This window comes from Zalophus californianus, chromosome 1 (genome assembly GCF_009762305.2).
Source record: "Zalophus californianus isolate mZalCal1 chromosome 1, mZalCal1.pri.v2, whole genome shotgun sequence".
Lineage (NCBI taxonomy): Eukaryota > Metazoa > Chordata > Mammalia > Carnivora > Otariidae > Zalophus > Zalophus californianus.
In genome coordinates this window covers 152,083,225-152,099,164 of record NC_045595.1, presented here as the reverse complement: position 1 = coordinate 152,099,164, position 15,940 = coordinate 152,083,225, and the positions used below count along the sequence as shown (strand labels likewise).

At 43.5% G+C, this 15,940-nt stretch overlaps 1 protein-coding gene across 12 annotated transcripts in view; it reads left to right on the top strand.

The window, feature by feature from the left end:
* The first annotated feature begins 1,618 nt into the window (after nt 1-1,618).
* PLA1A (phospholipase A1 member A) overlaps nt 1,619-15,940 on the top strand; it is a 33,135-nt gene continuing 18,813 nt past the window's right edge. For 5 of the 12 annotated variants that reach the window (XR_003517927.2, XR_003517926.2, XR_003517925.2 and 2 more), the window contains exons 1-6: nt 1,624-1,960; nt 8,559-8,760; nt 10,283-10,460; nt 10,966-11,074; nt 12,290-12,391; nt 13,942-14,031. Coding sequence is in view for 7 of the 12 variants with exons in the window: in XM_027582666.2 (XP_027438467.2) it covers nt 1,888-1,960; nt 8,559-8,760; nt 10,283-10,460; nt 10,966-11,074; nt 12,290-12,391; nt 13,942-14,031 (754 nt within the window). In the remaining 5 variants the exon portion in view is untranslated. Of the gene's footprint in view, nt 1,961-8,558; nt 8,761-10,282; nt 10,461-10,965; nt 11,075-12,289; nt 12,392-13,941; nt 14,032-15,940 lie in introns of those variants that run through there. The other 7 variants (XM_027582669.2, XR_003517929.2, XM_027582667.2 and 4 more) reach the window with 7 other exon arrangements.

Sequence of the window (15,940 nt, the reverse complement as noted above, 5' to 3'; positions counted from 1 at the left end):
GAGGTGGTGTGAGTGGCTGTGAAAATGCAGCCCTCAATCTGCTGCCATGGGGAACCTAATTGATGACGGTCCCAGTTGTCACCTTTCTGGATCTTCCCTCATCTTTGTGCAGAGACTGACCCCAGCTAGTGACAGAGCAGGGTGGAGATGCTAATCCCCAGGTTCATGCCTAGAAGACACAGGACTGCAATAACGAGAAACTTCAGCTTGAGGATTCCCCATTTCCCTTGCCAGAACATTCCAGGAACCGTGAGGAAGTCCAAGACTTTTCAATGTCTTCCTCTTTCCTGCCTGCTCTCCTTCACAGGTGTCTGACCTGCATCTCTGTCTAAGGGCTGTCTCTAACTTCTTTAGCGCCCCTTATTCTTTGCAGGTGTTATCACCAGTAAATCTCTTTCACATCTAGTCCCGTCTTGGCATCTCTTCCCCGAGGACCTGGACTACCACCCCTGGCGTGGTCTGTGACAGCAGAACAGCCTTCGGTCATGTCCTGTTTATGGCCCCTCGCTTCCCAGTGGCAGCCACGCTTGAGCAGTGGGATCACGTGCACGAGGGAAAGCCAGGGCTGGCCCCTCCCAAACCGTTTATCCTCAGCCTGGCCAGGCCTGGCACAGCCATGCTGACGTGCCACCAGTGCCTCTTTGGGGGCTGTTCCTGCCTGGTGCAGGGGTTCAGAGCACGGCCGCTGGGGTTAGCTTGTTCCAACGCTACATGGCCTGGTGCAAGTTATTTAACCCCTCTAGGCCCTAAAGCTATACTCACGTCCTGGAGCCATTGTCCGAAACGTTTAGCATTGCCCTGCTGGCAGGTTCCCAGCCCCCTAGCAGCGTGCTACAATTTCAGGAGTGCTGGGCAAGTACCTTGCCTTCCCCTTGCCCCTGACCTGCTCAGACTAAGCTCTCTGTGGTTTCTGCCACTCCTTTGGGTGGAGAGGCCGTGTGGTACACTGGAAACGCCCTGGTTCCAGGCCAGCTCAGCCACTTCTAGCAACAGAGTTTCTATAGGTCACTTTTGTTCTCTACCGTTCAGTTTCTGTATTCGCGAATTTAAGAAGGTGAACGTCTCTTTTTAGAGGCTGGGCTTTACTTCTAGCTCCAAGAGTCTATGACAGGATAGCACTCTCAGAGGCAAACTTCGAATTCTTCCACTCTTTCTGTTAAATGTACACTAGACACATCGGTTCAGTTCTGTTCTAGGCCATGGGGATTCAAAACTGAAAGGAGGACACCCGGGTGGCTCCATGGGTTGGGCGTCTGCCTTCAGCTCAGGTCATGGCCCCGGAGTCCTGGGGCTGACCCTGCATCAGGCTCCCTAATTGATGATGGTCCCAGTTGTCGCCGGGGGGGAGTCTGCTTCTCCCTCTGCCTCTGCCTCTAACCACTCCTCCCACCCCCAGCTCCTGTTCTTTCTCTCGCGCTCAAGAAAACAAAAACAAAAACTGAAAGGAGAAGGTCTTTGCCCTTAAGCTGCTCAGAGTCTTCCTAGAGAGACAAACATGTCCACAGATGATTCCAGGACGATGCGGATTTTGTCATCACCTAGAGATGAAAGACTGCTGCCTTGGCTTTTACTAACATTTTGCAATGGGAAGTGGGAGAGGTGCAGGAAATCGCTTCCTGATGATGTTTGGCTCAGAGAGGAAGGACAATGTGTTTCAACATCCCTTGCTTTAAAAAAAAGAAAAGAAAAGTGTATTTATTTTCACTGAGAAGAAGAAACCAACTAACTGTGGAGGTTAAACAGATAGGGAGAGTTCATTTTTCTTCTACAGGTCAAGAGGCCAGTTAATGATTAGTGCCACCCAAGCGGGTGTTTGGTGTCCAAAACTTTGAGAGGCTGGCTTGTAGGAGTCGGCTTCACCCCAGCTCTGAGAATTGCAGCTCAGCGATGCCCCCAGGTCTCAGGAAGATACAGTTCTGCTCATGGGGGCTCCTTTTGTGGCTCAGCATTGGAAGTGCAGGTAATTCGGGGACTGGGCTAATTGGGTGGAATTTCTTTGTCAGAGGTTCTAGTTCCTAAGCCATCTATTTATGCAGTGCTAACCTTTGGAAGGTCCCCTAAAAGCCCTCTCTTGAGATGAATTTAAAAGAGGGAGGAAAAAAACCCTACAATCATAAAGGGACTGATGGTGACCAGGACACTCTCTCAAGCCCCCTAGTTCTTGTACTCTTTTCTCTAAAAGCTGCATTAATCCTCTTTACCTGGCACAAGCCAGGATGACTCTAAAAAAATAAGACTTGATTAATTCCAAAATATGATTTACATTCCCCCTATAAATATCCGGTGTACCAAGATATATTTAATTTTAAAATTTAAATTTTCCATGGGGCGCCTGGGTGGCTCAGTTGTTAAGCGTCTGCCTTCGGCTCAGGTCATAATCTCAGGGTCCTGGGATCGAGCCCCCTCATCGGGCTCCCTGCTCATCGAGGAGCCTGCTTCTCCCTCTCCAGCTCCCTCTGCTTGTGTTCTCTCTCCCTCTCTCTGTCAAATAAATAAATAAATCTTAAAAAAAATTTTTTTTTTTTTTTTACTTTTCCAGACTAACAGATTTTGGCGTTGTGAACGGTAGATGTCCTTGCTAATCTTACACTGACCCAACTCAAATTTAGGTTTGTCGTCTTTCTTGGTAGGACTACGCTAGCAAGTCCCTGCTAACTGCAGATGACAGGATGACCTTTAGAAAAAATTCCCGCAGGTGCTACTTGCATTTCTACCTTTCCCCAGGTAAAAACCCCCACCCACCACGCCTGCTGTCCTAATGTAGCAAATGTAAACACTCCTAAACACTGCCGTGGCCTGGAGGTTCTCTGGCTGGTGAAGATCCCTCTCTTCTGAGCGCTGGTCCTTCCCCTCGGAAAGCTCCTCCCTGCCCCCAACCCTGTTCCCCACAGCAGGCCCCTATTCAGTCCTGTTCACAAGACATTTAATTGTCAGTCCCCAGGTTTAGAATGTGTCAGTCCTTCTGTCTGGAGCTGCTCATACCTTTTTGTTGATGTATGCTCTTCACATCTTCCAGGAGGCCTGCTGCAATTCCTCCCTCTCTTGCAACACCTCATCCCTCTCTCAGCACCCCTCCCTGCTCCAAAGTTCAGAGTGCATGAATGCATTCACCCCCTGCATTAGTGGGTGGCTTTTAAAAGGTGCTGCTTAGCTTCATGTGCGCTTTCTCTCAAGCACTTATTTGTGTGTGTGTGTATAGAATGGCCTCCTTATATGTATATAAAATTTGTGTGTTCGTGTGAAATTCTGCCATATGAACACACAGAGCTATCTTGTTATTCTAAATGGCCGTTTATACATGATATACTAGATCCGAAAGAATTTCTGTCTTATGGATTTTTGATAGATGTGGGAAATATTGCCCTACAAAGAAGTAGTAGCAATGTATTAGTATGTGAGCATGACTATTTCCCTGCCCCGCCTGTCTGCCGATACTTTGTAGTATCAAACGTTTTTCGTATTGTCAACTTGATAGAAAAAATAGTCATTACATTGTTGTCTTAATTCTTAGTTCTTATGATGATTTGTGCTTCTGGTGTCTTGTTTAAGCACTCTTACTGTGAAGACAATTTTTCCATATTTTCTTCTAAGCCCTATGGGCTAGCCCAATCAGACTAAGATCACCAGGAACAAACCCTTTAATCATGGTGTGTTTTTTAATACAATGCTGTTTTATTTTGCCAAAATTTATTTTTATTTTTGTATATACTTATATATATTATTTTGCATGTATGTCCATAAAAAATTATCTATCATTTTCTTGTATTACCCATGTCCTGTTGATTCTAAGATTATTATAACCTCATGAAATAAGTTTTTATTCTATAAACAGTTTATATAAGATAAAGATTAATTGTACTTTAAAGCAGTGGAGTTCTCAGATAAAACCATCTAGCTCTAGTGTACTTTAGGGCCAGAGAAGACTCTTGATTACCAATTTAATGTTTGGATGCTAGTAGTTTTTTTGGGCTTGCAATTCCTTCTTGAGTGAGTTTCACTAAATTATATTTTTCTAGAAAATTATCCATTTCTTCAAAGTTTTCCAATGCATTTGGGAATTTTTAGAAATATCTTTTTATCTGTGATGTTCTGGTGTTATACTATAATATACCTTTAGATTGATTAATTGATTGATTGAGAAAGGTTTATTTATTTATTTGAGAAAGGTGGGGCAGAGGGAGAGAGAGAATCCTGAAGCAGACTCCTCACTGAGTGCAGAGCCTGACGCAGGGCTCCACATGGGGCTCCACTTGGGGCTCAATCCCACAACCCTGAGATCATGACCTGAGCCAAAATTAAGTTGGATGCTTAATTGACTGAGCCACGCAGGTGCCCTGTTTATTTTTTATCTCGCACATTACCCTGAGTGTAATTTTTGATTGGAGAATTCATATATTTTTTCAGTTATGGAAAATTCTTAACAATTATCTTTTCAAAATATTGCTGCTTCTCCTATTCTCTTCCTTTATAGAACAGCTACTAGATAAAAATTGGAACCTCTCCATCTATTGTCTATACTTTTTAACTATACTTTCATATTAAAAGTTTTTTTACTTCTGAGGCACCTGGGCGGCTCAGTTGGTTAAGCATCCGACTCTTGATTTCCGCTCAGGTCAAGATCTCAGGGTCATGAGATTGAGCCCCGCGTCAAGCTCTGTGCTGGGCATGGAGTTTGCTTGAGATTCTTCCTCTCCCTCTCCCTCTGTCCCTCCCCCTGCTTGTGCTCTCTCTCTTTCTCTCTCTCTAAAATAAATAAATTAATTTAAAAAAGTTTTTTACTTCTGTACTAAAAATTATAGTATTGATTCCTTTTTTATTTCAATGGTTATCTTTTTCATTTCCAATTTTTGAACTAGTTTTTTCCTATATATCTTATCATTTATGCCTGTTTTTATTTCATGATTTCTTATTCTCTGTCTTTATTTTTATCCTTGTAGATTCTCAGCATACTTATTTTAAAGTCAATGTCAAAGGCTTTTAAAATCTTATTTTACCTGGAATGAATTCATGATTCATTTATTGGCTTTTGACTATCTTTGTAAACATTTGATTTCTGTATATATTTAGGCATTTGGGTTGCAGGATTTTTTTAAGTAAATTCGTTATTAAAGTACAGCATATGTACAGACAAGTGCACAGATTATTAGTATACAGTTTAATGAATTTTCAGAGTGAATTCACCTGTGTAACCATCATCCGGATCAAGAAATAAAACATTACGAAGTTCTTAAAACCCTTTCCATGTATCCCCGTCTTAATCACTACCACCCCAAAGATAACTACTATCTTGACTTCTAACACAATAGATCAGTCTCATTTCAATGTTCAATGAGAAGCTTGTGTTTGGCCCCCCCCCATTCCCTCCCATCACCTCCTCCCCTTCTCATCTTTTTTTTTTTTTTTTTTGAAGATTTTATTTATTCATTTGAAAGAAAGAGAGCTTGAAAGCCAGGGCAGGGGATGGGCAGAGGGAGAGGGAGAGAGACAATCAGACGCCCCGCTGAGCACAAAGCTTGATCCAAGGACACAGGGAGATCATTTCCTGAGCTGAAGTCAGACACTTAACCGGCTGGAGCAACCCAGCCGTCCCCCATACCTTCTCATCTTTAGACTGTCTCCTCCAGTTGGGGGGCAGGTTGTCTCAGCTCTCACTAGTGAGGCCTTGTCTTTCCATTCTGTCTTCCTAAATAAAGCTATAGCCCCAAGTAAAAAGACTATAGCTATTTTTTTGGTTGTATTGCTTTTGTTTTTAGCTTCCTTTACTGAGTTGGGGATCCCCTCCCCCCACTACCGCAGGTGGGCCTGGTGCTGAACTTCCACACCTGACATGGAGCACTCTAGGACCCCACTTACCTCACAGAGCTGCCTTCTTCCAGACTAGGAACCCAGCACCATCCTGCAATTCTGTTCTTGTTCACAGAGATATAATCTTTATATTTGAGATTGGCTGTCTTTCTCTCTTCTCTTTTGATATTCATCTACGATTAGTCTTTGGTTGGAGTGGCAGTTGGAGAGAGGGGATATCTGAGCATGATTCAGGGCACCACCTTCCATATTCCCAAGTGATCAAAAGTTTTCTTCTATCATCTGCAAATATTGGTGATTATCTCTCCTCCTTTTCAAACTTTATAACTTTGATCCCATTTTATTGTCTTGTATCCCTGGCTAGGACTAGACCTTCCAGGACAATATTTCATAGAAGCACTGATAGCAGACATTCTCATTTGTTTCCGGTTCTAAATGGAATGCTTCTAATGTTTCACCCATAAGTATGGTCATTGCTATAGGTTCTTGGTAAACACTTTTTCTTAGGTTAAAAGTGCTGGGTGTTAAATTTTATTGAGCTTTTTTCTTCTACATCTGTTGAGATGAGCATATATCTTTTTTTCTTTAATTTTTCATATATGCATTAGATTAATACATCTTCTAATGTTAAGCCATCTTTTCATTCCTTGGATTAAACCCTGGCCATGATGTGTGTTTAGTTCTTGTTATCCTTGATTGCCTTAGATTTGCTGATAATTAATTCAGGGTTTTTACGTCTCTGTTTAATAGTGAAATTGGCCTTTCGTCTTCCTTTCTCCTTCTGTCCTTGCCCAGTTTTGATATCTTGGTTATTTTCATAGAATGAATTTAGATTCTCTCTCCCCTTTCCTACTCTCCAGAACAGTGATAAGAATTGAAGGATTGGTAGAATTTTTCTATAAAACTGTCTGGCCCAGTAGAGTTTTTTGATGAAGAGACTGAAAACTACTGTTTCAATTCCCTAATGCTACAGTTTTACATTTGACATTCTGTTTTTTCTTTCTTGACTAAGTTTCAGTAAGCTATACTTTTCTAGGAAATTTTCCATTTTCTAGGAAGATATCTGTATTTTGAACTTTTGGGTGGGTATAAACATGCTCTTTTATGGTTTTAAAAATCTACTCTATTTATATCCCCTTTTTATTCTCTGTATTGTTTACCTGTGACTTCCCTCTTTTTTTCTTACTCTGTCTTATCGAAAGTACATCTAGTGTATTATTCTTTTCAAAGAACTAGCTTTTCATGTTTATTGTCTGTGGCAGACACTATTCTAGGCAGGAGAGTGAACAAAATGGATAAAAATTTCTGCCTTCTTGGGGCACCTGGGTGGCTCAGACGGTTAAGCGTCTGCCTTCGGCTCAGGTCATAATCCTAGGGTCCTGGGATCGAGCCCCGCATCGGGCTCCCTGCTCCGCGGGAGGCCTGCTTCTCCCTCTCCCACTCTCCCTGCTTGTGTTCCCCCTCGCTGTCTCTCTCTCTCTCTCTGTCAAATAAATAATAATAAAAATAAAAAATAAAAAATAAAAAAAATTTCTGCCTTCTTGAAAGTATATGCTAATGTAGGGAAATCAATAAACAATACACTTAATAATAAACTTGTGAATTCCATAGGAGATTAGAAGGGTATGATTTCTATAAAAGGAAATAGATCAGGATGAGGAAGATTGAGAGAACTTGGGTGAGGGGCACAGGCAGGTGACAATTCAAACGAGAAAGTTACCTTTGACAGGCAAAGACTTAAAGGAGAAGAGTGGGGTAGCCATGTGGATGTCTGTGGAAAGACACTCTGGGCAGAAGGGATGACCAGTGCAAACACCCTCAGGGGGTCTAGGACTGTGCAGAATGAGAAAGACCTGGGAGCACATGTGTCCAGAACAGATGAAACAGTAGTTGGACAGGCACAGTGCTCCTGGAGCCCGTGGTTTAGACCATTCAGAGCTTCAATCCATTGTTTGTACATCAGATTTCATTCTGAGGGAAATGCCTTAGAGGCTTTTTTTGCATAGAGGCATGACATTATTTGATTTAATTTTTGGCTTGCAGTTGGCCGTCTACTCCATGTGTCTTCATGTTGTCTTTCTTCTGTGTCTGTGTCTAAATTTCCTCTTACAAGGACACCAGTCATACTGGATTAGGGCCTACCCTATTGGCTTCATTTTAATATAATAATCTCTATCTCCAAATGCAGTCACATTCTGGGGTCCCAGGCATTAGGACTTCAACCTATGGATTTAGAGGGGCAACCCAATTTATTTCATAACTATATTCACTTCACCATGCATGGTCTTTAATCTTTTCTGGTTGAGTAATAGTCATATCTTTTTCTGGCATTGTATCTTTAGATATGAAAACTATTTACAGATTTTGGTTACAGAAGTGATGTCTTTTTTTTTAAGATTTTTTTTTAAATTTATTTGACAGAGAGAGACACAGCGAGAGAGAGAACACAAGCAGGGGGAGTGGGAGAGGGAGAAGCAGACTCCCCGCTGAGCAGGGAGCCCAATGCGGGGCTCGATCCCAGGACCCTGAGATCATGACCTGAGCTGAAGGCAGACGCCTAAGGACTGAGCCACCCAGGCTCCCCAGAAGTGATGTTTTTAATAAATTAGTCTGAATATTGCACTAGCTGATTTATAATAACTGCTTGTAAGCCCCTGTTTCTTTCTTCCTCTCAAGAATACTTTTCTTCCTTCTAAGAACAGATGACCTCACCTTGGATCATTCTTGTTTTTCTTTTTGTTTTCTTCCTCCAGGAGATGCACCTCCTACCCCACAGACAAAGTGCACTAACTTCCAGAACGCTAATCTTCTCCAAGGCACCAATCTCAAAGTCCAGTTTCTCCTCTTCACCCCTTTGGCTCCCAGCTGTGGGCAGCTAGTGCAGGAAAGTAGTGACATCCAAAACTCTGGGTTCAATGCCACTCTAGGAACCAAACTACTCATCCATGGATTCAGGTGGGAGTAATCAGCCAATAGATATATCTCAGCTAGGAACTAGAGAGTGACCATAATGCCATAGGAATTTAGTGGGGAGCAAGAGGAGAAATGGATTTACTGACAGTCCCATGTTTCATCTTTCCCCTACTGCTGTCTTTGAAGGTATCTCATATCAACATGAACACACATTGTGTTGCTCATTCCTGTTGGTCATGTACATTACTCCTCTGCTCAGTCTTGTCGACACACTTTCACACAGTAAATATGTATGAACCCGAACAAGTCACCCCAGCACATGGAGTCTTGATTTCCACATCTGAATAAAAGGGAAGTTGTACAGATGGTCTCAGTGATCCTTTTCTCCCTGAAGCATGGGTTATGTGATTCATCTCAGCCAATGAGGTCATAGGCTTTGTGCAATCAGGGTAACAGCATGGTGTTTTATCCAGAGGTTTATTTCCTCTTCTTCATTTCTTCCCTGGTTTCATGATTTAAGAAACTTCCACTCACAGATGCTACTTCCATCATCTCCTGAGGTTAACCTTCCTCAGGTGCTAGACACTTCTCTTCTTCAATGTCTTTGATGCCCTACAGTCCAAATTTTGTTGTAATACTGAGTCTTAATTCAACCACCATCCATCCTTCTAATATCTCTCCAGAGCCCATTGGCAAGGCCAGAAACAGAGGAAGGTTGGTGGGAGGAAAGAAGGAGAGAATGCAGTGAAATAGTAGCAGTATTGAGCAACTAGAGCCCCCCCCACCCCCGCCGCAAGGAAGACGTGGACACAAAGCCATTGCACAAAGGATCACTATTTCATGGTCTCCGGGTTCTCTCTGCTTCTCAAATCACTGGACTCCAGGGACCCAGCCACATCTCTCCATAGGCATTCTTCCTCACTCTTGTGCCGAAGTCTCTCCTCCAGGAAATCTTTTATATTCAGCCACTCTCCAAGGCTGAGTGTGTACCCCCAACCCAGAGATAGCCAACAAAGCTAGAGAGAAGCACCTAGCATACTGCCTGGCTCATTGAATTAATGAAAGGATGACCGAACGAACAAGTAAATAAAAACATCCCTCAAGGAGAGTGCTTATATTATAGAATGAGAATTAAGATTGCAAATCATAACTCTAAGGTACAAAGCTATCTTTTCTCCCCCATGAGTAACACAAGCAGTGTCAGTATATATGGTTTGTGTAGTATGCACTGCACCAAGGTACCTGACTGAGGCCTGGTGGGACTGAAATCCAACCTGAGTTCTGGGCCCTGGCATGAGGCTGCATCTACCTGGAACAAAAGGCCTTTCTATAATTTACACAAAGGCTCCATATATGCAGGCTGAAGCCCTGGTGACTTTGGGATTATGCTCTCCCTAGGCTCAAAGTGGTATAAAATGTATTGCCCATATACCCCCCTTATTTGTTTGTACCTTTTTTTCCCCCTGGGTTTATTCTGTTAATAGAGAGTATCATTGTCATTTCCATGACAATGGATATTGGCTTGGCAGATAATTTTCCTATCCTTTCTTGGCCCTCTGTCTAGGGCCTTAGGTACAAAGCCTTCCTGGATTGATAAATTCATTGGCACTCTTCTTCGGGCAGCAAATGCTAATGTGATTGCTGTGGACTGGGTTTATGGTTCTACAGGTGTCTACTTCTCAGCCGTGGAAAATGTGGTTAAGCTGGGACTTGAGATCTCCCGTTTCCTCAGAAAACTTCTGGTAGGTGCTGAAGGGCTTGGGGGTGAGTTTTGGCTGCTTATGGAGGAGAGAGGGGACAAAAAGAAAGAGTCAACACATGAGGAGGAGCTTTAGGGCAGAAGCAGAGCCACCCAGTAACTTGTGGGTCTTCCCTTCTAATCTCCACTTTGCCACTTAACAGTGTTGACTTTGGGCAAGTTGTTGCCCCACTTGGAGCCTCTGCTTCTCCTCTGTAGAATGTGCCACTGACGTTAGATATGGAATCCCTCAAGAGGAAGTGGCCATGTTCATTACTCACACACTTTGGGCACCAAAGAGAAAGTGAGGCAATTGTCAAGGTGGGGTGTCTAGGAAGAGGGCAAGTAATGAATGGGATGGAAGTTCTGCCTTTTTCTCCCAAAGAAGGTGTGTGGGGGGATGTCATGCCCAGGGTCCTCTGATTCTGAAGCTTTAGGGAAAAGTGTGACCCTGTGAGGCCAGAGGCTGCTGTGGCCATGTGTAATTCCCTGTAAATGCCCCATTGTAGGTGCTGGGTGTGCCGGAGTCTTCAATCCACATCATTGGTGTTAGCCTGGGGGCCCACGTTGGGGGCATGGTGGGACATTTCTACAAAGGCCAGTTAGGACGGATCACAGGTAACAGTATTCTCTGCCCATCCTCCCGAGTTCAGACATAGAGAGAGAATGCCCTGGAAATGCCTCTGTTGAGGCAAGCAGAGGGGATCTTTGTTATTATGATTGAATTATCTACTTCCACTAAAATTTATTTATTGTGGCCCTTTTGCATGAAACGGTATTGTGTTGTTATTGTGTGATCTCTAATGTCAGTGTAAGAAGCCACGTATTTCTTCTGAGCCTCAATTACTACCTCTGTAACATGAGTTGTAATAGCTCATATCTCCTTGGCCCACTGTGGAAATCACCCTTAGACAATTATGCTAAATACTTGCAAAAGCACTAGGGACTTTATGCTTCAGAAGCTACCCTCAGTCAATAAGGGACTAGAGTTGTGTAGTAAATACCCCCACTTTCTGGCCCTTCAGTGGGATAATTCTGAGTCATGTTCTGCAGAGCCTCTCAGAAGGGTGCCAGTGGGATGAGACCCAGTTGCCCAAAGTGATAATACATCCGTTTTTCCAAACTCTGACTCATTTTTCTAATCCTTCACTATACTTTCTCTGATCTACTCCCAAATCAGCTCCTTGTGCTTTATTTTTTTTAAAGATTTTATTTATTTATTTGAGAGAGAGAGAGAGAATGAAAGATAGTACGAGAGGGAAGAGGGTCAGAGGGAGAAGCAGACTCCCCACTGAGCAGGGAGCCTGATGTGGGACTCGATCCCAGGACTCCAGGATCATGACCTGAGCCGAAGGCAGCCGCTTAACCAACTGAGCCACCCAGGCGCCCAGCTCCTTGTGCTTTAAATCCTTGTCTCAGGGTCTGCTTTTTGGGAAAGAGAGAAAAGGGCATCCAAACTAAGACACAGGGATAGTAATTTTTACTTCACTGTGTTGTTATGAGGACTAGCACAAGGACTGGCAGACAGTAACTGCTCAAAAAATTATAGCTGTTGTGCTGAGTACATGAGGATTAATATTATAGCCCTTGCCAGATGGTTGATGTTATCAAGCTCATTTCAGAGCCAGAGAAGCTGGGTCATTGAGAGTTGGAGACAACAACATGGGGTTTCCTGGGTCCAGTGGTCCTGGGCTGGCCCTCTTGCCTTTGGATCCTTGCTGGAGGACTCTAGGACCTGACCGGGAAGGGCTGCCCTGAGACGTATATGGTGGGTCCATGAGGGTTGCTGCAGCTGAGAGGAAAGGGGCCTCTGACATCAGTCTGTCCCAGCAGGCCTGGACCCTGCTGGACCGGAGTACACCAAAGCCAGTCTGGAGGAGCGCCTGGATCCTGGAGATGCCCTCTTCGTGGAGGCCATCCACACAGACGCTGACAGTGAGTATGGGGGGTAGGTGACCCTCCTAGGGTAGGGGAATGAGCCTGGCCGGGGCTAGGTAGCCGGTATCCATTTGCATGGCTCTGGGCAGGTTCCCTCCCTTCTGAGCTTCTGTTGCAGTAAGGAGTTTACCAGTGTCATGTTGATCTCTGATTAATACTAAACCTTGTGATGAGGCTGTGTGGGGGAAGGCATTGCTGCCTGGCAGGCATAGGGGAAAGTCATGCTGTTTTTTCAGGGTGAATGTGCCTGGCCCCGTGGGACAGGCCCCTCTGGGGCAGATACTCAGGCCTGTCAGGACTTTCCTCCTTCCTAGGGAGGAGCCCAGCCCTTCAGTCCAGTGAAGAATGAGAATCCTCCCCTCCAACAGTGACAGGCACAGGAAAGAACCCCAACCCTGAATCCATTATGACCAAATTAAGCTATTCTGACCAGCTGGGTAAGGGGGGTGGGCATTCTTCCTCATTTCTACCCTTTATGAAATGCCTAGGTGGTAGCCAGGCCTTGTGCTCAGCATGGCAGGTACAGGAAGAAATAATGCCTATCCCTCGCCAGAAGAATGTGCAGTTCAAGTGAGAGGTGTCCAGGTCTCATTCCTTTGGGTCAGAAGCCTTCTTTTATTTATTTATTTATTTTTAAAGATTTTATTTATTTACTTATTTGACAGAGAGAGAGAGAGAGAATACAAGCAGGGGGAGTGGGAGAAGGAGAAGCAGGCTTCCCGCGGAGCAGGGAGCCTGATGTGGGGCTTTGATCCCAGGACCCTGGGATCACGACCTGAGCCGAAGGCAGACGCTTAACGACTGAGCCACCCAGGCGCGCCCGAAATATATTTTGGAGGTAGAGCTGACCAGACAGGTGATGGGCTAAGTGTAGGGAATGAGGGAAAGGGAGAAAGTAAGGATAACTTCTAGGTCCTTGGCTAACCCCTGGATAGATGTCATTCAACAAATAACATACAACCAATCACTTACAGTAGTGATAGATGTGGGAAGGGGAAAGATTTTTGAAGAGGAAAGTTGGGGTCTTTGGCAGCTGGTTCGGACCCAGTCTCAGGGGTCAGATATGGCCACGGTGATGAAATGAGAGCTACAGGCTACAGTCTTTCAAACTAGCCAGGTTTCTGCTCCGTTCAAGACAGCACAAAAATATGAGGGACACTGTGGAAATGTGGCCCCAAATATATATCTACCTGAACTCTAGCTCCAAACAAAATAAACACTTGTTCAACAAGGACATTTACCAAGCTTATAAGATTTAGTGATTTATCAGAACTGATTGATGTTAAGGGATATTTTTCTTGATTTTATTAGACAAATATGAATATCTGCTCATGGCTTTACTCTTCTTGGCTACCTTTCAGTGTAGAAAATGGAGGGCACACTCTGCTGTGTCCCAGCATTGAGGAGTGAGGTGGGTACCCATTGGGCACACAGAGTGGGTGGGCTCCCAAAGTCAGAGTTCAGGCTCTGCTGCTGGGGAGCCCTGCTGTGGGATCCAGAAAATATGCCCCTGCAGTCCGAAACAATGGGGTTCTGCCTCCTTTCAGATTTGGGTATCCGGATTCCTGTTGGACACGTGGACTACTTTGTCAATGGAGGCCAAGACCAACCCGGCTGTCCCACCTTCATTCATGCAGGTCAGAAAGCCAGAGAGAGTTGGGGTTTGGCTGCCCTGGAGGCTGGAATTCACCAACAGCCAGTGCAGACCACAGGAGGTCTTCCTTCTAGTGTCCTTTGCTATGCTCCATAATGCCTTTCCCTGCACTTATTGAATGCATGTCTTTAGGAGCCTGGGGAATTTTGGGAGGGGAGGGCCCGAAATGAAAAGCTTGCACCATACTTTTGCTGGCCTCCCCACTTCTTAGGTCCTGCAGTGATATATCATCACTCAAGCCAATAAACTATTCTTCCTGGGCCCCGCTTTGTGGCATGGTCCACACTAGCTACATCCCTGGCAAGAGCCTAGTTGTGGCAGAAGTAGAACGCCCAAAGCTGGCTAGCTGAAGGATCAATCCACAGATGACAATTTCCCCAAACTTATGAAATTTGGCAGTTCTCCAAAACTGTTTCAAGATAATCATCTTGAATACATTCAATGAATATACATTTCTTCTTTTCTAAATACACAATTGATGCTTGAACAGCATGAGTTTGAACTGCACAGGTCCACTTATACATGGATTTTTTTGATAAATACAGTAGAGCACTGTAAATGTATTTTCTCTTCTTTATGATTTTTAACATTTTCTTTTCTCCAGCTTACTTTATTGTAAGAATACAGTATAGAATACATATAGCGTACAAAATATGTGTTAATCAACAGTTTATGTTATCAGTAAGCCTTTCTGTCAACAGTAGGCTATTAATAATTAAGTTTTGGGGGAGTGAAAAGTTATATATGGATTTTCAATTGCATGGGGGTTTCCCCTGTTGTTCAAGGGTCAGTTGTAGTCTCCTGGAATGTTCTTTTTGAATACATTCTTCTTAGCATTATTTTAAATAACTTTAAATTTGTCAAAAGCTAAGGATCAAGGTTTGTTTAATCTTTTTTTATTCTTCTTGTGAATATAGCCAACCTATCAGCATTTCTTATGAGAATTTTATCCTGGTTTCTGTTTACTTTGTTTTTAGTCTTTTCCTGCTTCACCAAATTTTTGACATTTTAAGGGCTCTTTTGACAATTTTATTGAATAACCACTCATCTAATTTACCAAATTTATTGATTTTCCAAAAACACGTTTCTTTTTCACAATTTATAGATTTTCTAGCATTTTTTTATCAGATGAGATAGTTTGGATTTAATGACCTTTGAATATTTCTGTGGCATTTTAGCTGGCCACTTGTCATTTTTCTTCATAACACAATTTGAGAAGGGTTTTGTTTGTGTCCCCCAGCTCCCTGTTGCAGCTGGAAGGAGCTTGCCCATAGAGTGTCCCAAACATGGGGGAAGGCAGGTTAATATAAGCTCAGACTCGGTTGCTGGTCCCAGAGTGGGGTTCCCAAGGTGAAGGGAGAATCTGAAGACCCCAGAACGCTAGAGCTGTGACTCACTATAGACCTATTAGCCCAGCCAATTCATCCAATGTGAGTTACTTCAAATTTTTATACAGTAAACAGTAACAAGAAAACCAGGTTTTTATTAAATTGAGACATTTGGCAAATTCAGTGTATCAGTCATTTGGCCAGGTGAACTCGAAGCACATTGACTTTCAGAGACTTACCATGAACTGCTGCTGACTCCCTTGATTGTCTCATCACTAGGTTGGGTATCATGAGGTTGTAAAAAATTGGATTGTGTAGGTGATGATGAAGAAGGTAAAATGTGCAGACAGATATTCATTGTGAGAAGTGGGTCAGGATCACCAATTCCCAGTAAGCTCCCATTTTCCAAAAGAGAATTTGCATGATCATGGAAGATAGGTCTCAAATTAAACAACTTTTTTCATAGATTAAGCTTAGGTATCTCAGGAAAATTCAAAAGAAGAGGGAGAATATAGTAGCCATGTCCATTAACATTTTAAAATGTGGCTCAGGAGACATCCCATG